Source organism: Genypterus blacodes, unplaced genomic scaffold (assembly GCF_046128005.1).
Source record: "Genypterus blacodes isolate CSIRO-AG114 ecotype Tasmania unplaced genomic scaffold, CSIRO-AGI_Gbla_v1 ptg000158l_1, whole genome shotgun sequence".
Lineage (NCBI taxonomy): Eukaryota > Metazoa > Chordata > Actinopteri > Ophidiiformes > Ophidiidae > Genypterus > Genypterus blacodes.
Window position 1 is genome coordinate 267,296 of NW_027466959.1, and position 22,158 is coordinate 289,453.

The following is a 22,158-nucleotide window of genomic DNA, read 5'->3' on the forward strand; positions in this document are numbered from 1 at the left end:
CTGATGAGCTTTCCTGAAAGTGATGGGAAGCTGCAATTAAATATCTATATTACTGTTTTCCTTTAAGCACATAAAGTGGTGACATAGTGGTGTGTTTACTTCACCAGGAGCTCGTCTGTATGCTGAGATACCAACTGTTTGGAAAATTTTAAAAACTTTTACATTGAAATATCAGCCTAAGTCCTTATTTGGCATGTCACAGGTCAAATGTCAACTCTCAAGTCAAGACAGGCAAGTCATCAATCAGCTCACAGATGAAGACAAGTCCAAGTCACAACACAAGTCGTAATGCTACAGAACAAGACTATAGAACATTTTAATAGCTCAAGTCAGAGTCCCAGGTCACTGACTAGTTCAGACACCTAAGGACATCAGTGTGTCGGTAACATTGATGTCATATTTCATCACTGATATTATTTATTTTGAGGATATCTTTAGAATTTCCTGGTAACAGAGAGCATTTATTGAAGGAACCTAGAGTCTTAACCTGGGAAGTAAGCTTTCTTATCTAATGTTTCTTCAAATGCTTTTGGTGGGGGGAAGAGAAGGTGAAAATATTTTTTTTATTTACACATTTATTCAGATTTACACTAGATACACAAATATGGGATGAATTTGTTTTCGGTAAGCCAGTGAAGGTTAAAGAGAGAGAGAGAGAGAGAGAGAGAGAGAGAGAGAGAGAGAGAGAGAGAGAGAGAGAGAGAAGGGTCCGAGAGTTTCCACCTCAGACGTCCGCAAAGAGGCCGAAGCAACGAGTCGAGGAGGCGCTCAAGCAAATCAAAGCCAGCTCCACTTTGCAGATATACAGTTTATACTGCTTATCCTACACATATACAGTATATACTAACATCCGTTCAGCTATTCTCTATAACAGCTTATCCTATTCAGGCTCAGGTGGTCCAGCGGTCACAGGGTTAACCCACTGAGAGAGACAACTCAGTCATACTCCCATTCACACCTACAGACATTTTAGTGTTTACAAGTCAGGTAAATCTCATGCCTGTGGAGGTGTGAGGAACCCGGAGTACCCAGATGAAACTCCTCACACACAGGGGGAACATGCATGTATCATAACATAAATATTTAATAGATGATACCGGTCTCTGAAAAGTCTGGAAGACGGAGAATGACCCGTGACTTTGGTGAGCTGGCCAATCACAACTTACACATCTTTAATCTAATTGATACTTAAAATACAAAATTATAGCTTTTTAATAATATTTTTGGAAGCATCTGCAGCTCACTTTCATAACAAATATGCAAAGGATTTTAGTAAGAATCTCATAATAGCCCAATTTTAATGTAAGCCAAGAAATAAAAATATGAATAGCTTGTTAATGGATTGAATGTGTTGGTTGATTGATTGCTGATGAATAAGTAACTCTGTTTAATCTCCAGTGTGGAGTCATTCATTCACCTGTCTGTCCTTTTACCCTGCTCTCCAGCTTGGACATCTAAACTGAATACTGCTGCAATTTTCAGAATAATTTACACAACCTGGCAGCTTGTTGCTAATCTTCTAGAGTAGCTTCCATGGCAGGAGGAAGTCCATCTTTTTAAGCAGAAGTCTACAGGGCGTTTACAAATTTGTTCACGAGCGGGACGCCTTCCTGTGCTCCATTTTACACGCAGAGATGTTATGAAGTATAGCAGTCAAGTATACTGATTACTGATTATATTCTTAAGTCTTCCAGGTTTGTAGGACCAAGAAGATCTCCATCAACTCTCAGAGAATAAGACTATTACATCATATTGTAATGTGTTCTCTATGGCTGTAGAATATTGATAATAAATGTCTGGGTGACACATCCTGAACAGAAAAGAGCAAATGAGTGCTTCAATTAAGAAGATGTGTTTTCCTTCCTGTCAGCACAAACAGCAGGGAATGAAAAGACGCTTTAAGTGGATGTGAAATGACCAGCAGCTATATTTCACTGAGCTGATTGGCCTGACGATATTCTCTCAGGCCTGTTGATTTGAATAGTGTGAATATTTATGTCCAGAGGTGTTTGCCCGCTCTTAATGTCTCTGGTCTTTAAGTAGACGGAGAGGACAGTTATTGTCTCCTGTAAGTGGTCGTATATTAGCCCAGGCTCGCCCTGCCAGAGGAAGCATTAAGGTCTCTTCATTATTTCATTATTGCTGGTATTTACCGCCGGGCTGTGACAAGGCTACACGCAACTCTCCATCAATCAGTCTGTTCATGTGTAGTGTGTGTGGAAGCATACTGTATGGCTGTTACAGAGGGAGATGACATCATTGCAGACAGGAGAGGAAGCTCATGATGATGTTGTGTCTGTGTTGTGTAGTATTCATTATAGCGTTGCTGTGTTTCCTTTCTTAAATTCTGCAATTGTACATTATTCCAGACATGCAATGCTGAGGTTATGGTCCCATAAAAGTGACGCCTACACTTCCCCTCGGAAATATCTGCTTCCCAAATGTTAGCAGGAGAACAGGTGTGGATGGGTTTAATAAGGAGGAGGGATATTCAAATATCTCTGGGATTACAGCAGAAGTCTACAACAGCAGGGGCAACATAACATGCATCACACTCTTCTGCACTCAACCAGCAGAGTCAGAGGTTTATGATGAGCAGACAGCCCTGTGGATGGGGATTATGGGATAAACAAATGGTGATGTGTGGGTGTCAGGAGATGTGCTGGACAGGAATGTTTCAGGTTTCAAGGTTCTGCTAGGATTCTTGAGCTTTTTTGAATTGAAGTGAGGGATATCTTCCCCGGGCACAGTTACAGGAAACACAGAGGGCCTGCTGGATCATAAACATATGATCTATTGTGGTCTTAACACCTTTATGTTTACTGTCTTATTCTCCACTCCATCTCTTTGTCTGTTTGTTAAAGGCTGTGGTCTCTGAGGAGCAATAGAATTACCCTCAAGTTGACTGCATTAGTGTAATTCCTCCCAGGATCTTGACACAACCCTGCTGCTCGCCATTGCAGGTCAATACTTGGCTCTGTCCATTAATCGAACCGAGCACCATTATTTTATGAGACACAGCAGGACGGGTGAGCAAGCAAACAAACTCTGCAAAGCCCTGAGTCAGGTGGATTTCACATTTGATCCGGTAACTGGAACAATTTGTGAGGGGCGTCCAGGTCTTCATTAAATGGAAATGTCAAATAATGCAGGAATGTATAAGTATGAGAATTAATGCTCCTGTCAGTTTGGTAAATATATATACTGATCATATAGAGGACCAAAGACATAACAAACTAAATTCAGTTGTATCACAAATGACAAAATGTGGTAATGTTCTCCTGGAATTTCCCTGTTTGATGATGACCTCAGACTGAGCTTCATGATAGAGTGAGATTTGTTTGAACAGGCAGATAGCTAGAAGCCTCCAAGGCATAATCTCCATTTTCATGATTATTAACCTGTAAGATCAGACAGCAAATCAATTAAACTGAATTATGTTTCGATTTAACAAAAAATCGGCCTTCAAAGTAATATGCTTAAATTGCAACTGGGTTACGAATATTTCTGAATTATTAGTATATTGATATCATTCAGCCATCTTTTGCTGTTCAAGTGAGTTAGACTTTGCAGTATCTGCACTTTGCTATTTTGTTTTGCACTACAAGTTTGTTGTACTATGTTATTATATTCTGTTATCTATTATTGTACTTGCTTCATCCTAGTTTCTACTTTAAACACCTGTCAGCTCTGATACAGTATCGTATCAATAAGAAATAGAATGTTTTCATAAATCATATGACAGAAGTATTCATTATAAGATGAAGAGTTACAGTCATTAAGTTTGTCTGTAAAAGAAAGCAGTGGGTGAATAGTTTTTTAGTAATACATAAAAAATACCCTCCTTCAGATCTGAATATCTCATCACAGGTGCTGTAAATAAATCGTTTTACCATAACCAATAAAACACTAAACAACTTGTAATCTCACATCTGATCTAATCTCAGCCCTCATGTTTAGTGAGTTATGCATCTAACATGATAAAAAAAAAACACTTCATCTTAAACACAAGTGTTTTCATTTATCTGCTTCATTTTGCTTTGGTGATCGTCTATCTTTATGAAATTAATAATTCTTGTTTTGATGATTTCTGAACACAGAAGTATCTGAGCGTCAGCCAATAGGAGAAGGATGTCAACCGAACTGTCCAATAGAAGTTGGAGGCGGGACTATTTTCTCTTTATTTCAAGCTAGAAGATTAGTATAACAACTAACGAAATCAAACCTTCAAAATAAAAAATGGAACCGTCGCTGAGGCGGATAATAGCCTTGTTTGAAGCAGGGAGAGCACAACTTCTGCTTTTGTATTAAAGTGGCAAAACACATTTATTTATAAAGTAGATTTTGCAGAAGATTTTTATTTTATTTTTATATATATCCAATTAGTCGATTCGCTCCAAAGAAACTTTAAGTTGAAAAGCCTCCCCGGAAGTGTATATTTCTCCGACTAGATCGCGTGAAACAAAAGTGGGAGGAGTAAAATGGCTTCCGCTGTAACTAACAAGTGTAATCACGGTCGATTGAGAACTTTCTTATTTTTATATCCAATGTTTCGACTCAAAAACATTCGTGAATTAACATGTTTGTTTATTTGTGTTTTTATTTTGACGGGCCAGTCGTTGGCAGATGACCAGGACGGGTCGGAAGACTTTTTGAAGCGGGAGTATTCTCTGGTGAAACCTTACCGAGGTGAGCTATTGTCGTTAATCTAAGCTAACAGGATGAACTGGAACAGAAACCGAGAATGAAGTCACCCTGGTACCGGGTGACGTCATGGTGTGTGTCCGCCCGGGTACCGAGAAGCTAACACTGCTTTAGCCACTCAGGTTAATAATTAACCCAGAAGAACTTTGTGCGCATTGGACTCAGAGTCAACTTCTTTATTTGTTTAGCTTATGTTAAATGAGAGAGGCGACCACAAACACGGTCTACTGTGATTAGTTTACTAACGTTAAACTGCCATTACGTATTAGTTTGTACCAGATAAGCTCTTCAATCAAGACATAAATTAAATTGTGTGTGTACCTTTAAATCCGTCTCTACACACACACACACAAAGCGGCACTAATGAAGCTTCATCTGTAGGGACTTCTTCAGGTGTAGCTACTAACAATAGTGCTGGCTGCGATCCACGGGGTGTGTACGTGCTAAGGACTTCGTACTGTGGCTGTTAATGACAAACTAAACGGAATGGAGCCATTATTAATATTATAAGTGATTGTGAGTAATGCATGCAATCTTAAAACTGAAAAAAAGCCAGAGCTACACAATGAATAATAATAGTAAATAATAAACACGGCTGGTGTTGCAAATCAAAGGTTTTTCCTCACACACACATAAACACAACACATACACGGAAATCATACACACACACAGATTATTATTTTTTTAAAGGGGGGCAAGTCTTCTATCTAAATGTACGTGTGATAATCTTTGTTTACATGCTGTACTCTAAATGCTCCCAGAATGCATTGTGATCGATTCTATTCTCATCTGCTGGATCACATTTCTGTGGCCAAAGCAAGTCAAAAGTTTTAAAAAGCCCCACCACTTTTGTCACATATGACATCACAACTCCACCTTCCCAACTCATGGAGGCACAGTGAAGCGTGTGTGTTTGTAGGTATGTGTGATGTTGAGGTGTTTCATACTGTGATGGAGCTTACAGTCCTCTGCTGTGTTGCTTGCAGGGTTGGGTTTCTCCAGTTCTTCGCAATGGGATCTCTTGGGCACCGCCATGGTAACGCCCGACCATGTGAGACTGACGCCAGACCTGCAGAGCAGACAGGGGGCGGTGTGGAGTCGAGTTGTAAGTCTTCCAGTCGCCTCAGGCCTCGTGAGATGCCATCTTATATCATCAGTTTGCATTCTTTGTCATTAACAGATCTCACACAGCTTCAAAGTCAGAAGTGTATCCCTGCATTAGAGAAGCATGCAGTCGTAGTATCTTAGGCTAAACAGCCAGAGACTCATTTCACTCATTTCCTCTGGCTAATACCTTCTATGAATAGTTGACCATATATAATAACAGGAAGAACTTGTCTTTTTTTGTCTTTCTCTTCTAGCCTTGTACTTTGCGGGACTGGGAGCTTAGGGTTCACTTCAAAGTCCACGGCCTGGGAAAAAAGAATTTAAATGGCGATGGTTTGGCCGTTTGGTTCACAAAGGAGCGCATGCAGATTGGTAGGTAGACGCTGGGTCGTGCTGCAGGTGCCTCAGGGAAGTCTTTGAGCTATGTTGACTTTTATATCTGATTCATTTAAAGAGCCAAGCCCCAATAATCCAGTGGAAATGGTTACAAACTTTCTAGTACACAATGCAAATCCCACACTTACTACAATCTAAATGCGTCAGCTACAACAACAATTACTTTGGGAGAAAGATAGATAAGTCAACAATGTGATTAAATGGAATGAAGAGGACTTTGGCGTTCTTTATTCCATATCCATAAAGTTTTGTCTTATCCTAATAGGCCTGACACTTTGCTTTATATCCAGTAGTACCATTCAGACTCAAAAGCAATTCAAAGTGCTTGATGAAGATCAGGAATGTCTCGATCATCATCTTGCGATTTAATTTTGCCCCCAAACACATCTGAGCTCACAGCTGGTTTGTTGTTCTTCTGTGAACATGGAGCAAATGTGACTTACAAACAAAGCTCTAATCTACTTTCCTCTGTCCAGAAGCTTTGTGACATTTTAGCAAACTTCATACTGGCTGCACTCCCATGGACCTTAAACCTCCTGGTAATCTGAGGAACTGTGGTCTCATCCAGCTGTTGTTTATTTGAACAGCACCGACCTGTTTAGCCTCGTCTGTATGTGACATGTTGCGCAATTGCAGAATTATTCCTGCTTTAAAATGCATGTAGAGGTGTGATGACCTACAAAGGCATCGTCTCACTTTCAGTCACATTAGGGTGGATACACATTTGAATAAACATACCAAGGCGTTTCTTTATTTAAACATGATATGCTGTATGAAGTGAGGTTTGTTTGTTATTTGTCACCAGTTGCTTCCCTTGCTGTGCATGAAGTCATGAGTTACATTTCCACATTCTTCTGCCGTTGGTCTGCATGTTTCACACAACACTGTGAAATATTTCCCTTTATGCAATCTGTTAACATGTGTCATCAGTCACATGCTTCTGTGTGTTTATGACACAACGAGCATAAAGAATAAGAACATTGTCAGAAGCATTGAGTTTGAGGTAATGTGCTGACTGACGCAACTAAATGGAACAAAGCCATCCTGAATGAGTGTGTGAAGTTGTGATGTCTGCTATGATTCAGCCAGATTGTTGACCTCACTGCTTCTTTGCAGGTTCTGTGTTTGGAAACATGAACCAGTTCACCGGTCTGGGGATCTTTGTGGACACGTACCCCAACGACAACAAGAACCACGATGTGAGAAACTACGGCTTCTGTTTCACTCCTGTGTCATTGTTCTGTTAGTGTCTCTCTGATTCAACGTAACGTTTCCTGCTGAGCTCTCGGATTCTTTACTTGATGAGCACAAATGAATGTTTTGTGTTTAAATTTTTTCAATTTCCTTTAATGTGTCTGATAAACAGTCCGACTCTCTGTCATAAGCACACGAGTGTAAACTGCTGGCGCCATTTGTGCTGTTTTGACGCCTTCAAACAGAGAGCGGTGCTGTATGATGCTGTAGCTGTAATGTAGTTGCACATTTGACTAAACCTTCCTCTCCCTGTGGCAGAGGGCCTTCCCTTATGTCTCAGTGATGCTCGGGAATGGGACTCTAAAATACGACCACGAGCGTGACGGGCGGCCCACTGAGCTCGGTGGATGCACAGCCATGGTGCGCAACGCAATTTACGACTCCTTCCTCCTCATCAGATACTCCGGGAACAGGCTGAGGGTAGGAAACACACACACACACGCTTCTGTTTGGCCTTGCTCCAGCTTAAAGGAAGTCGTCGCATGTATCTCACCTGTTTCCTCTGCGCTCCAGATCATGGTGGACGTGGATGGAAGGCAGGAATGGAAAGACTGTGCTGACATCAGCGGGCTGCGGCTCCCCAGAGGATACTTCTTTGGTGCCTCGTCTGCCACCGGAGACCTGTCAGGTACAGATTCAAAACTCAAAGGCAGTGAATCATTAGATTTTAAATGGATGTATTGCCTCATGTATACTCTGACAGCAGCAGACTTGTGTTAATTCCCTCCGTGTGTGTGTGTGTGGTGTAATCACATTTTGACCTTAATATTCTGCGTGGCCACATAAGTACTGAGCGCAGGTTCAGGCGTTGAGTGACTGGATGAGCACACGACTCCTCTGATGGTTAATATTGTTGTGCTCTAGATATCCATGACCTCATCTCTATGAAGCTGTTCCAGCTGGCAGAGGAAGAGGAGGCAGAAGAAGAAGAAGAAGTGGTCGTTCCCAGAGTGGACAACATGGAGCAGTTCCACGGTAGATGCAGCATGTTCATCTTGACTCTGATGATGATGATAAACGTCTGCTTGATTTCCAAAATTCAATGTGCAACATCTATTTAATCAACACACGGTAATGATAAACACACGCCAGGGTCTCATTGGAGTTTGATGTGAGAGGCAGATGTCTCCTTCATTAAGTAAGTTCAGTCTAATCTCTGGTTATCAGGTGAGAAGAGGTGCTTTGTGTAACAATGACAGCAACATGATGACTTGTTTGTCCAAAATGTGTCAGAAAACAAGTCCGCTGATTCTTATCATGATGAAAGCTTCATGTTTCCACTTAACAACACATTCTATGACTGAGCTTTGAAATGAGTGTTGAAATGTGTTCCGCATGTGTCCATGTGCTGCTTCGTGCATTGTCGAGCCTGAAGCAGCATTAGCATTGCAAAACTGAAACAAGAGCTTCAACCCATAACCACCGACTATCCTGGCGATTTGATCTGTGTGTCTGAGTGACAGGCAGACTTTGTTTAGCCGCTGTGATTAACATTAACTTTGTGTATTGCAGCAAAATTCTACTGCTTACTTGTTTAGTTTCTGTTATTTAGTGTTTTTTTATAACTTAACTTTCTTATTGGTTCTTCTAATGAAGCCTAATTAGAGTAATAATCATGTCCTTAACTCTTTACAGTGGAGGTTCAGGAGGAGGGGATGAGTGGAGTCCAGCTCTTCTTCACCCTGCTCTTCTCCATGCTGGGCCTGATGGTGCTGGGAGTGATAGCGGTGGTGGTTTACGGGCGCTGGAAAGAAAACAAACGCAAACGCTTTTATTGAGAGAAGATGATCGACGTGTTTGAATCCTGACAGACAAACAGATGAACAAGGCTGAGACTGTGGGAGCTGAAGAGTGAACATCCTCACAGAGAGAACATGAACGTGTCGCAGAGAGTGTTAAAGAGAGAAAAGATCAAGCTGTTCAAACCCCCGCCAACTGAAACACTGTGAATTTACTATTATTACCCAAAAGAAATTCTGCTGTCGGCTGTGATCATCTTCACCCACAGCACACGGACGCACACAAATACAAGAGCACATCCAAATTTAAACCTTTCTGCTGTGGAGCTCCATGGTCCATGTGCCGGCGTGTTACAGGCTGTATGGTATTTAGATTTACTGACAGTGACAAGGAAGATATGATAAAGAAATGTGTGCATACAGCTGATTTAGCAGCCTGATGATCACGGCTGCTCACTGTGGCAGCAAAGTGAATGAGTTATGATTTGTGCGACTCTAGATTGTAGGCAAAGCAGCTGTCGTTCTGAGGAGGAGAGCGTTTCTCCATCCACCTGCTGCAGCTTCTTATTTTTCAGTTTTATATATGTTTGGAGCATTTCTTGGGGGGTTTACCAGAAAAGCCGTCTCTTACAATTACTTAGGACCGCATCGACTTGGAAACGGCAGGGGACGGGCACTCGGAGTCGGAACTTTCTTTGGCATCAGTTAGCACGGCAACACCTGTGGGATCAAAATAAATGAAAAAATGAGGACTTAACTGATTGATTGATGTAGATGAAAAACATTTAATTTTAATATAGATGTGAGGTACAATAATGTAAAATAAAAGGATAGAGAGATTCTCCTGAAATTGAGTTGAGAGGCCTGAAGACGTTTATGAAGAGAAGAGACAGCAGGAGAACAGAAGCAGGAAGCCTCTCACATGGTGTCGGTGCATTCAAAGCAACTTTTTGCACCTGTGCACCATTTACATAATCATTCTTAGTGAATACACACAAATTTGCGTCCTGGACAGTAATTCACATCATGCTTAGATAAATGGTTCCTCTTGCTCCCTGCATTTGAAGTTGCAACATGCAGCTTTAATCTGATCACAAGGTGCTGACAAGACCGACAATCCTGTGGATCGTGAGCTGCACTGAGATAAATGACCCTCAGGTGTAGTCCTGGCACTGTTTGTGTTGTTTAATCTTCCCTCCAGGACAAAGTTACACCAAAGTCTTCATTTTCTGCACTGGAGTTTTAAAGAGATCTTAATTATAAAGCTTTTGAGAGTTAATTAAAACATATTTTCTGCATAGGATAAAGGCCCTGCTAATGGAACACAGTTCTTCATGCCATCATTGAAGTAATCTAACATTTGAAATTGATTTCTTTTTTTTTCAGCCAATCTGTCACTTATTGCCATGATCTCATCAAATGTGAATGATTTGATCTGAATGCTGTTTACCGTCGGGCTTCTAAGCAGGTGCCTTACTGAACGCTGTAACACCAGGATCTGTTCTTCACAAATGTTTCCCTTGTTGTGTAGAGTAGTGTGAGTTTGAAACAACATTTAGTGGAGAGTTGAGATTAAACATCCTCATGCTGTTTAAACAGATTTTTTTCCTATACTAGTTGACTTGTGATCTGATCCTGGGTGATTTTAAGACTTTACCTAAAGGCACACACTCATCCTTTTCTTTAATGTTACTCCTGTCTGATCTGTCATTGGTCACTGCTGTTTATGTGTGTGTGTGCAAACTTAATGATCAAACTGGGGGAAATTCCAGGCACAACAATCCTTACGTGTGTGTGTTTGCACAGTAAAACTCTGGTAGCACTAAAGAAAAGTCTCAGTTCATGAAGCACAATTAAAGTGGAAAAAAAACAATGTAAAACAAAACCACTGTTCACTTGGATCATAATGTGAATCTTGCCTTTATAACTCAGGAAACAAACAGGGATGAGTGAAAAAGCATCATCGCAAACAGCATTTACATTTATGTGCGTGTATTGGAGAGGTTTCAACATGTGTGTGAGTCCATCAAAGCCACTTTCTCATCATGTTTACAGTTGTGTGTGGTCAGAGTTGATTTTGTTCTGAAAACTTGATTTAGCTTTATCTAATTTTATTTCTAAAATATTAGATTGAAAATGAGATTTTTAGATGATTTCTAGTCTAATTTGTCTGTTTAGATGTTTCTCCTTCATTGTTTTGTCTGCCAACCTTGTGTTTTAAATGCTGCATGGAGAGAAATCAGTCCTATACTTTATTAAATCATTTTGTTGTGGTAAATGTGTGAATTCTCTGCTTTAAATCTACCTACATTTGTTAATTGAAGCTGGAAATTGTAATCAGTGTCATCGAGAGTGTGTCGGTGTGTGTGTGTGTGTGTTCTCATCACCAACCAGTGTCTGATGTGTTTTTCTGTTAAATAATTCTGTCTTGTTTATGTACTTATGTTTTTGTTTGTATGACCTTACGTTATAAATACTTAATAAATGATGTAGAAAAGGTATTATGTATTGTTTTGATTCACTTCACTGAAAACACTGGATAGGTCCAAGATTATATTTATGCAGCTAAAGTGAGTGAACGCCTTATCAGATTGAAAATGATTTGTTGTGTGTCATTAAAAGAAACTAGGTTGACAGCACACTAGATTTGAAAACAAAATTAACAAAAGGGCATTTTACAGTTTCTCAAACGTCTCTTCAGATGAGAAAAGTATTTCTGAATATTAATAAGCTCCAATTACAGGATTCTTTGGTTACAGCTTTGTCTTTTTTATGTCCATTCAAATGATTTTTTCAGTTTTACTTGGGTTTTAAATATGTAAAAGAAGTCTTTGTGAACACAAATTAGGCCCAAACCTCTTAGATAGTGTCCATGTAGCTCCTGGTAATACTGCTGTATTCTCCTTAGGTTGTTGCTTGAGAAGACACAGAACTTATTGTTTATCTTTATCTTTCACTTCATGAAATGCACATCTGCAACACTGACACCTGTGAACAGAGACAAAAGTGTCAAAACATGTTATGTAGGCAACTACATAACGTAACGGTGACACGTAGATTTGTTAAATTAGCTGGAGCATATATGAAGAAAAAGGAAATACAAAAAATAAAAATTCACACTTTAATTAAACAATATTCCTTTCTGTTAAATCAAATATCCCCTAACCATTTACAGAAAGGTGATGGATAAATGATACTGATATGCAGTTTAGTTAGAATATTTGAGGTTATACATTACAATTACAATTAATGTTTCAGTCTGAAGGGAAACTTCTGGAACGTCTGCTAAATGACTAAATGTGATGTTGTCAAGTTAAACACCGTTTATACAAACAATGTTGTTATGGTTATGGCAAAAAAAAGACTTGTTGTAGACTTCTTAGTGGAGCATAAAGTGAGAAACTAAACCAAACTTAAGAAAACCACAAGCAAAACAAAGAAAACTTAACTTGGACGTAGAGCTAGCAATTCCACCCCACATAACAGCCTGATATTCGAACATTTAACAATACAGGACTTAATTGATGTATGTAATGTGGGTCTAGACAAAGTATTAAAATCATGAAGTTATTTTGAGAAGTGGTGGCCTTTTTTAATGGTAAAATTAAAAAACCTCTCCGACGACGTTCCTCTCTCCTACAGCGGCCATTAATTATGCAAATTAGGCGAATTTTAGAACAGCCAATAGCTACTGTCCTTACTGAGGAGTTGTCAAAAAAGATTAACTGTAATTCATTCATTGACGTGACTCAAACAAGCATAAAACAAGCAAAAGGATGTTCACACAAGCATTAAAACAAGCGCAAACAACCTTTATACTATTTGTAAACACATTAGCAGGCATATTAACTAACATTGGAGCTAGAAATGGTTAAAGCATCTTACCTCTTCAGTTGCTAGCTAAGTCTCGGCGGGATTTCACTGAACGAAGGCCCAGGTACGCTTTACAATGACGTCACAACTACAGTACCTCCGTCCGCCTCTGGGTGGAGTAGTTCGACGTTCATTTGGCTCAAGAGCGTCAATATTGGTTATTTTGAATGGAGACAGAATTAATAATATAATATATCTGTACAGAATGAATAATATATACAATTTCATATAAATTTGGGTTTTATCACTTTGTAGTGACTTTGAAAAGTCATTTTTTTGCTGTTTTCTTCCATTAAATATTCCAACCAGCTATACGGGAAAAAAAACAATTCATTTCCACATTCATTTCTTTTGATGAAACACATTTTTAGACATTTGCAGTAATTGTTTACTGCATATTTAAGTCTAAGCAATGATTACCTGCCTGAGGTTGGAGGCTGAATAGGTCACAGGGGCCTGATGGTGCCTGATGCCTCAGTGTTGTCATATCAAACACTGATGTGCTGTAAACACACAGCAGCATCACTGCTCGTCCTTCACACATGTTGGATTCGGCCATTTGATCGCGACTCTTGTGAGGATTTTGTTACAGGTGATTTTTGTGTTAATCAGTGGAAGAAGATGAATTCTTCCTGCGTAAACTGCCTGAAAAGCTTCCTGACATTTCTCAACTTCATGTGCTGGGTAGGTGGATACAGACAGCTGTGCTTTACTGACAAATATAATGAATGTGTTTCTTTTATTTAAGATAAATGTGCTACATAATCACACAGGTTAGAAGTGAGGGTGTGTTAGGTCTTTATAGAGACTCGTAAAAACTCAATGACTCTTCTGCCATTAACTGTATGAAGGACTCAAAGGTTTTAGAGAGCATTTGTGTTTTTAACTTGCAACTTTCTGTCCGCATCGACCTCGGGCTTCACCTGGATTCAGACATGTTACTAAAACAATGAAATTATTCTTTTATTAAGATTTACACTTTTTTATTCTGTTATTAACCTAATTTTTTAAGGGGTTTTAAATTCTCTTAAATCTCCAATCAGTGGAAAAGATCACAATCTTTCCAATAATACATTATAGAAAATGACAGAAAGAGGACACATTTGAAAGTTGAATTAACTTAAAGAGGCCATGTAAGAGTGTAAATTGTTCTTGTTGTAAAAGCATTCAGCAATATGACGTAATAATGACTCTGATTCAGTCTCAGTCAAACATAAATTTAGACACCCAGGATGACAATATCAAGCCCCTTATGTGTGTGTGTGTGTGTGTGTGTGTGTGTGTGTGTGTGTGTGTGTGTGTGTTGTAGTTGTGCGGTGCGTTTGTGGTGGCGCTGGGCGAGTTCATGATGATGAACTCTAAATACGCCTCCCTGGTCATTTCCTTCTGGCCCATCTACCCGGCCAACACGCTGGTGGTCACTGGCACCATTGTGACCTGTGTGTGCTTCCTGGGAGTGTTAGGCAGCATGAAGGAGAACCGCTGCATGCTGATCACTGTGAGGCACACACACACACACACACACACACACCCACACACACACACGCATACAACTGATAAACATATGACCTCTTATTATTGTCATTATTATTTTAAAACACAAAACATAATGTCATAGTGATTTTTGGCGCTCTCTAGTGTTTTGTAACTGTCACAGTAATACTTTCATAACTGTAAAATTAAACATCTGTCATCCGTCTTATTGTCAATAATATTGTTTTATCATTACATCATCAGTCAGAAGTGTGAAGGTGTTAATACTCTACAATCACCAAGAACTTATAAACATTAGACTGAACTGCAATGTGGAAGAATTTAACTTCAAAACCACAGTAGAACTTTTTCTCTTCTTTTTTTTCTGTTTGCCATATTTGGTAGTTAGAAAAATATAATAACATTCAGTCTATCAGCTGATTTCCTTTTGTTACTCAATACTTCTATCCGTCTGATTTCCGTTCGCCAGTTTTTCGTGCTGCTCTTCATCCTGATGCTGGTTGAACTTGCCATGGCCTGTGTGTTCTTTGTCTACAGCAGAGAGGTAAAGTAGGGTTAAGGACAATAACACATTTACACAGCTGTCTATTTATCAGAAATATGCTTCAGTGATGCTGACTGATGTAACAACACTTCCTCTATTTATATTTAGTCTGACTCCTGAGAACCATTTGAAGTATTCTCCTCATTGCTTTTGTTATTGAACCAATATTTGAATATTGGCTGCCTGGACTGTTATCTTATGTAACTTGTGCATTAACTGAAGCTAAGTTACACAATAATATTACTTACTTTTATTTATTAGTTCTACATACATTTGTGGGTTGAGGTTAGTTTCATATCATAGAAAGTTAAAAAGTTTTAATTTAACACAAATAGCTTTTTACTGTGACATTTTCCTTAGTTACAGTAATTATCTAAGGTTGATTCAGCATTTTAAGTCTACAGTAAACATATTCATTACACACATGATGTTATCTCAATGTATTATTTTCAGTTTTGAGTATCACATCTCTGCATCACAGACGTGCAGGATCAGATGAATCCCAGCCTGTATGAATGAATACTTACTGTCCAGTGAGCAGCAGTGACTGTCTGTCTGCAGATCGGCACTTACTTTGAGAAAGACCTGACGCAAAGCCTGCAGATCTACAAGCAGTCCAGTCCAGAAGGAAACATGACCATTAAAGATGACTTTGATGCTGTCCATTATGTGGTTTGTGTTGTTTGTTATTGAGTGAATAATGACTATAGTTCTGTTTTCATTCAGTTCCTCCGTAATTTAACTCCAACCTCCGCCGTCAGAGTTCATTCATTCACATCAGAGGTGCATGTCAGTGAAGTGTTCCTGTCTGGTGTACAGTTCAGGTGCTGTGGCGTTCACGGTGAGGCAGACTGGGAGGGAAACGTCCCGATCTCCTGCTGCACCCAGGACCCCTGTGACAACATCACCCCCACCAACTGGAGAGAGGTGAGGCACAGGATCAGTGTGGCCGCAGCTTTAAGGACCCTAGGTTAGAGAACCCTGACCTATGACCCAACAAAGAGAACATGTGACCCAGAAACATTGTAGTAAGATCATGAACACATGAAATAAGATCTAGATTATAATGTGAAGATAATGCCGTATTCCTATTTCCCATATTGACACACTCTCTCAGGGCTGTCTTGTGATACTGAGGGACTGGTTTTCCCGAAACTATCTCAGCACAGGAGCAGGCATCATCACCATGTTCATCCTACAGGTAGAGTATGGATTTGGGTTCATTACAGGGATTTAAAGGGCACATGTAAGATTTATGTTCTTGTTTCTACAGTGGAATATGTGGAAGAATGTGTTCTTAAACGTGAGGTTGACTATTTATACGAATGTATGCTGTACGATAAACTTATTGGTCCTGGGTCAGTTTTGAAGAGACAACATCTTAAACAGCCTGTTTTCACTCTGTGTGGACAGTTGTGCTGCAGCTAGGAAGAGTAAAATTGTATCACACATTTATAAGTACAGCTAATGTGTCAAGATCATAAAAGGAACTAATGATAAAAGGAGCTAAATAATCTGAATGTCACACATGTTCCCAGTTGATTGTGTCTTGGTCTGATATTATAATATTGATTCATATTTTCTGTCTTCTTCTTCTCTATCTGCAGTTTGCTTGTATGTGTGTCACCGTCCCATTGTTTTGCCACTTCAGTCGCCATGGGCTTGGTTACCAGGGGTGACGCACCTGAAGGATATCGAACCTCCCATTCCTCCAAGTGTTGTGTTTTATTGGGATTTGTCACTGTTTTAATCAATCACCTGAACATTGTGTTTTATTTATCACTGTCTTGTGATTTGTGTGCTCGTATAATAGGAGACTATGTACAGTATGTAATGATGACATCAGCTGGATACTATTAACTCTGGGTGACACACACACACACACACACACACACACAAACACACACACACACACACACACACACACACACACACACACACACACGTTCTGTTCAATTGTGGAGCCAGGATCAAGTGATGGTAAAGATGTGTTTGAAATACTTTCTTCTCCCTTAACAAGGAAATGAAGCACTGCTGCCATTGTTGTCATTGAGGGCAGCACGGTGGTGCAACTGCCTTAAAATATAAACAATGCTGAGACAAGAAAACCTCACCAGCTATTAGAATAAGACAAATGAGTGTGTGTGTGGGTTTGTGTGTGTGTTTGTGTGTGTGTGTGTGTGTGTGTGTGTGTGTGTGTGCCACTTGGAGGGCGTGGTCTCCATTCTTAACCGAAACTGGTGTTGAGTGTGTGTGTGTGTGTGTGTGTGTGAAGGCGGCGTCTCGCCCTGTTGACCACATGGCTCATCTCTAATCTGGCAGCCATGACAGAAGAGTTTTAGAGAAATGTGACTTCTGTGTGACAGCTGGCTTTATAAGGTGTGTGAGGTGTGTGAGGGATGAGATGAGATATTTAGTGTGTGAAGTGAATTAGATCTTTTATTCCAAGTGAGCAGGTTCCCTCTGTTCCTGTCACAATACAATTCACATGGAAACACACAAAATAGTCTGTTTTTATTTTGTACATTTGTCAAATAATAACATTTATCTTGAAAGTAATAAACACAGAATGTTAAAGCATCTATTATTTGTGAATGTGTGTTAAATGTTGACTCTGGTCTTGAGGGCCAAAATACGGATTAGGTCTCATGTATGTGACACCTTTGGTTTCTGTGACTATTTCAATCCAGAGGTGTGTGTGTGTGTGCGTGCGTGCGTGTGTGCGTGTGTGCGTGTGTGCGTGTGTGCGCGTGTGTGTTTGTTTGTTGACCATATTACTTCTAAAAGCAGTGTGTAAGACGCAGCAGTCTTATTCTGGTTTGTTCCCCCGCTGCACTTTCGCAGTCGCACAGTTTCCATGTAGAGCTCAGAAATAAGGAAGTGAGAAGTCGAGCTGAAAGTCCCTGAATCTTCACAGTTGGCAGTGTTTTGAGAAGAGGAAGCACAGAACAACGCTCAGTGTGAAGAGAGACCATAGACACAGATTATCGTCTAAAGCAGGTAAGAACTCTTCTTCTCCTCTTCTTCTTCTTCTTCTCTTTAAGGTGTGAGGCTACTGATGTCTGATCCTCGTCTGAGCTCCATCATAGAGATCAGGTTTCCTCTTTAGCGCCGCTGTTAGAAGAACACAGAAGCTTCATATCTTCCATTTGTAATCATTGGAAAAGTAAGCACGATAATGATGTCATCCTTATTGAGAGGAACTTCAATGGGAACTAGTGAAGAATATTAAAATACACATTGACTGGTTTTGTACTCTTTACATCGTCTTTCACTGCTGAATCAGCGGTTTAGATCGATTCATATAGTTTGATTCAACAATGGATGATTGGAGTCCGTTTGTTATTTTTGGGGATCTTCTGTCGTTCTGTTTTTCCGAAGTAAAGCAGAATCCCGTCACTTCATTATTCTGTATTCATATTTAAAGGTTTGAGTCCTTAAATGTACGGGTAGCAAAAACACAGGAAATGAGACGCGTGAACGCAACTTCCTCACAACGCCACTCTAACAAACGGCTCACACAAAACCAGAACCAAACACACGACACGCACACACACACACGCATGTGACAGTGTGTCAGATTGTCACACGACACTCACTTCTTTTCCTTTTCTCACCTTTGACCCTATAGGATCACAAAATGTTGACACTGTGATTTCTTCCCTTTTCTTCCGCTGCTGCAGGTTTGATCCGACGCCTCACCATGTCTCAAGGCTGCCTCAAGTGTTTGAAGTACACCATGTGTGTCGCCAACTTCCTTTGTTTTGTACGTAAGCCTCAACTACAGCATCTTATTGAGTCAATTCATTATTATTATGGTTGTAAGTCGTAGTATTGTTGTGTTTTCACCTACATCTGTTTCTGTGTTTTGCTTTGGTGGTTGATTTGTGGTTGATCGTAGAGGAAGGGGCACAGCACAGGGAGGAAACTCTTCAAGTATAAAGAATAGATCCATGACACAATATACATATACACACAATCTGCCATCTTTATGATCCAGTCCTTAAGAACAACAACAACAACAGCAATGATCTGGATTTGGATCCGAATCACACATTCTGTCTCGACTTGTTAGGCTTTGGTGGAGGTGTGAACCTTAAAGATGGCTCTAGATGAAAGAACCAACTGCACATGAGGGCCAAAGGTCAAAGCTGTGAACCAGAACTGAAACTAGGATCGGTCAGAAATCACAAATCTGTCCAAGTCTGAATTTGTGTTGAAACCTTTGTGTTGTTTGTGTCCTGACCTCCATCGCTGTCCCTCTGACTCTGATCACACACTCCTCCTCCCCTCTCAGCTGTGTGGCACAGCCGTACTGGGCCTCGGCGTTTACATGATGATGACCCTGAGGCTGTCCTCCCTCTTCCCCACCTTGGCTGCGCTCAACGTGTCCACCTTGCTGCTGATCTGCGGCACCATCATCACCTGCATCTCCTTCCTGGGCTTCCTGGGGGCACTGAAGGAGAACCGCTGTCTCCTCCTGACGGTACGACGGTTCGATTTGGAGGATATTTTCCCCTCTCTAACGCTAAATTATGGGACATTTATTGCCTATTTCCTATAAAAACCACATCTATCTTGATGACAAACATTTGGCCAAATTTACAGCTGTGACTCCAGATGTGTTATGAGCAGGAGCAGGTTACACAAATGACATCACTGCACACACACATGCCGCTACTGCCAATGTGAAACTCTCAAGTTTAGATGATCATTCACAGAGAAATGTGCAAATTGTGTCCAGTGACCGATGATGTCATCTCTGTTGACAGTTTTTCCTCCTGCTGTTCATTCTGATGCTGGCAGAGTTGTCGGCAGCCTGCATACTGCTGATGAATGACGAGAAGGTACAGTCATGTGTTCATTTGTACTCTGTGATGTGTCAGACGTCACACTGAAGGGAGAAGCAACCTGTATGAACTCTTCGTCATCCTGACTGCTAAATAGTGGCTCATTTCCCTGCCATGTCCCCTGCTGATCAGGTCGGTAAGTGGCTGGAGAAAGACCTCGAGGACGGTTTGAAAAAAATCCAAAAAGATCTCGCCAATAATTCCACCACAGAGTTGAAGGACTGGGATTGGATGCAGATCGAGGTGAGTACATCCGTCTTCTTAACAAGCTGACGCGGTTACCAAGGTGACAGTGGCTCGTCTCGTTCCCTCTTCTGCGACGTGGAAATGTATTTTCTGTGATGTATATTTCAGTTTGAATGCTGTGGCGTCAAAAACAGTTCAGACTGGGGAGCCAACGTGCCGGATTCCTGCTGTGTGACGTCGCCTTGTGACAAACAGAAGAGACAGGTACAGCAACACTTGACTCTCTTATCAGCTGGGATTCATTCACATGCTGTTGTCTCTGTCTCTCTAGCATAAACACATAACGCACTACTCTGATCATGTATGTGTGTTCCTGGTGTGCAGGGCTGTCTGTCCAAGCTGACGATCTGGTTTGAAGAAAATTTCCTATACGTTGGAATCTCTGTCATCTTCCTCTGCATTATTGAGGTAAAATGAAAGTAGATGAGGTCAAATGTAAGGAAATGAAGGTGGTTGATCTGCTGGATGAGACAAGATGGATGAGTCCGTTACAGATTAGAACCGGCAATCAGCTGTTCACTGTGTGGAAATACTCTTATCTGCATGTACAACAAACCGATGGTGATGGATTCTACCCTGTTACCGGTTGATCTGATGCATGTGTGTGTGTGAAGCCTGTATGACGGAGTGTGACTCATGTCCATCATTAAGCTTTGGTAGACCGCTGAGAACGGCCTGTGTCATTTCCAGCTGCTTGTGTGACATCACATCTGTCTTTATGACTCACAAACAACATTTTGTGGCCGCACAGCTATTTTGAATTCCTAGTTAGAGGCCACACTCATACAGATGACCTTTGGAGTCCTGTGACCTCTAATCTAATGGAGTTTGAAAGATTCCTTATTCTTCATCACTTTTGTTGTTGGCTTTTAGAATCCACTTCCAGCCTGGTTGTGATGTTTATGGTGAGCACATCAGATGTACAGACACAACTACAGACTCAAACAGATCAGGAACTAGGAATTGCTAAAGGAATTGGTCCACTGATGCTGGACAGACTTGCTGGACTCACTTCTATGATAATATGAAACACGAGTCAAAACTGGAGCACTGCTGGATCTTGGTGGATGTGTTCAATCTCTGGTACAGTTCCTGGATTTTGTAAATGTAAACTGTACATTTACCATATTATATTTAAATAACAAATATTTTATCAAACAATATTCCAATTATACCCTTGTGCCGCTTCATCTTCATCTTCATCTTCCTCATGCACAGTGCATCATTGCATCTGAGGATACGAGCTCGCTGATTTCAGAAACAAACAATCAGATCTAGAGTGCCGGTGTTGTATGTGTTGTGTTTTTGTACAGATCCTTTCTAAGTGTCTTTGTGTGTCCACAGGTCTTGGCGATGTGTTTCGCCATGACTCTCTTCTGCCACATCAGCAGATCTGGACTTGGCTACAAATTATAGATTCGATTCTGTGTGTGTGTAGCAGAAGACGTTGAACAGATCGGCTCTTTAACAACGTCTCATGACGGCACAGGTGAGGTGTGACGAGAGAGCTAAAGAGAAAATGATTGAAAGACTATAGCAGTGGTGTCGACATAAGATTCAAAAAATAGACAAATCTGATTTTTCTTTTACTGAACAAGTTTATTTTATGCTGTATCAAATGATTTTCTACATGTAACAAGTAACAAACCCTGTTATTTCTGTAGGCTGAATAGATATGGAGATTCTAGATTTGGAATGAAAGATGTTTGTGTATATTTTACTTTTTTGTTTCTGTTCTTTCCTTCATTTTGCAAAGACAAACTTGATGAAATGTTGTTTTTTCTTGTAATATCCACATTTACTAATAAAGTATTGTGTTTAGAGTTTAAATCGTTTCTTTATTGTCAGATCAGCATTTCCTGTTCAGCGAGCAGAGCTGTAAATAAGAACCACTTCCTCTTTTGGTCAGAGTGAACCATCAGACCCTGAAGTCCCCATGTGTGTGCGTGTG

At 40.4% G+C, this 22,158-nt stretch overlaps 3 protein-coding genes across 3 annotated transcripts; all 3 read left to right on the forward strand.

Moving 5' to 3' along the window:
* The first annotated feature begins 4,461 nt into the window (after positions 1–4,461).
* Positions 4,462–11,701, forward strand: lman2lb (lectin, mannose-binding 2-like b). The gene is made up of 8 exons (XM_076167441.1): positions 4,462–4,689; positions 5,691–5,809; positions 6,066–6,183; positions 7,324–7,406; positions 7,720–7,881; positions 7,975–8,089; positions 8,326–8,436; positions 9,097–11,701. Exons 1-8 carry the CDS (start codon positions 4,482–4,484, stop codon positions 9,237–9,239), a joined length of 1,059 nt encoding a protein of 352 aa, XP_076023556.1. The 5' UTR covers positions 4,462–4,481; the 3' UTR covers positions 9,240–11,701.
* Positions 11,702–13,581: 1,880 nt separating this feature from the next.
* On the forward strand, positions 13,582–17,695 carry LOC143013809 (leukocyte surface antigen CD53-like). Its single transcript, XM_076167498.1, has 7 exons — positions 13,582–13,757; positions 14,383–14,571; positions 15,037–15,111; positions 15,673–15,783; positions 15,931–16,038; positions 16,229–16,312; positions 16,719–17,695. Exons 1-7 carry the CDS (start codon positions 13,695–13,697, stop codon positions 16,788–16,790), a joined length of 702 nt encoding a protein of 233 aa, XP_076023613.1. The 5' UTR covers positions 13,582–13,694; the 3' UTR covers positions 16,791–17,695.
* A 232-nt stretch (positions 17,696–17,927) lies between these two features.
* LOC143013810 (leukocyte surface antigen CD53-like) lies at positions 17,928–22,037 on the forward strand. The gene is made up of 8 exons (XM_076167499.1): positions 17,928–18,111; positions 18,795–18,877; positions 19,409–19,597; positions 19,884–19,958; positions 20,094–20,204; positions 20,316–20,411; positions 20,532–20,615; positions 21,552–22,037. Exons 2-8 carry the CDS (start codon positions 18,815–18,817, stop codon positions 21,621–21,623), a joined length of 690 nt encoding a protein of 229 aa, XP_076023614.1. The 5' UTR covers positions 17,928–18,111; positions 18,795–18,814; the 3' UTR covers positions 21,624–22,037.
* The last annotated feature ends 121 nt before the right edge of the window (positions 22,038–22,158 follow it).

Bases quoted from the DNA above. Each gene is read 5' to 3' on its own strand.
- LOC143013809 (XM_076167498.1), top strand. From the start codon at position 13,695: ATGAATTCTTCCTGCGTAAACTGCCTGAAAAGCTTCCTGACATTTCTC. The intron at 16,039-16,228 runs GTGAGGCACAGG...ACACTCTCTCAG, and splicing joins CCCCCACCAACTGGAGAGAG to GGCTGTCTTGTGATACTGAG. The intron at 16,313-16,718 runs GTAGAGTATGGA...CTCTATCTGCAG, and splicing joins TCACCATGTTCATCCTACAG to TTTGCTTGTATGTGTGTCAC.
- lman2lb (XM_076167441.1), top strand. From the start codon at position 4,482: ATGGCTTCCGCTGTAACTAACAAGTGTAATCACGGTCGATTGAGAACT. The intron at 7,407-7,719 runs GTGAGAAACTAC...TCCCTGTGGCAG, and splicing joins ACGACAACAAGAACCACGAT to AGGGCCTTCCCTTATGTCTC. The intron at 7,882-7,974 runs GTAGGAAACACA...TCTGCGCTCCAG, and splicing joins ACTCCGGGAACAGGCTGAGG to ATCATGGTGGACGTGGATGG.
- LOC143013810 (XM_076167499.1), top strand. From the start codon at position 18,815: ATGTCTCAAGGCTGCCTCAAGTGTTTGAAGTACACCATGTGTGTCGCC. The intron at 20,205-20,315 runs GTGAGTACATCC...TGTATATTTCAG, and splicing joins GGGATTGGATGCAGATCGAG to TTTGAATGCTGTGGCGTCAA. The intron at 20,616-21,551 runs GTAAAATGAAAG...GTGTGTCCACAG, and splicing joins TCTTCCTCTGCATTATTGAG to GTCTTGGCGATGTGTTTCGC.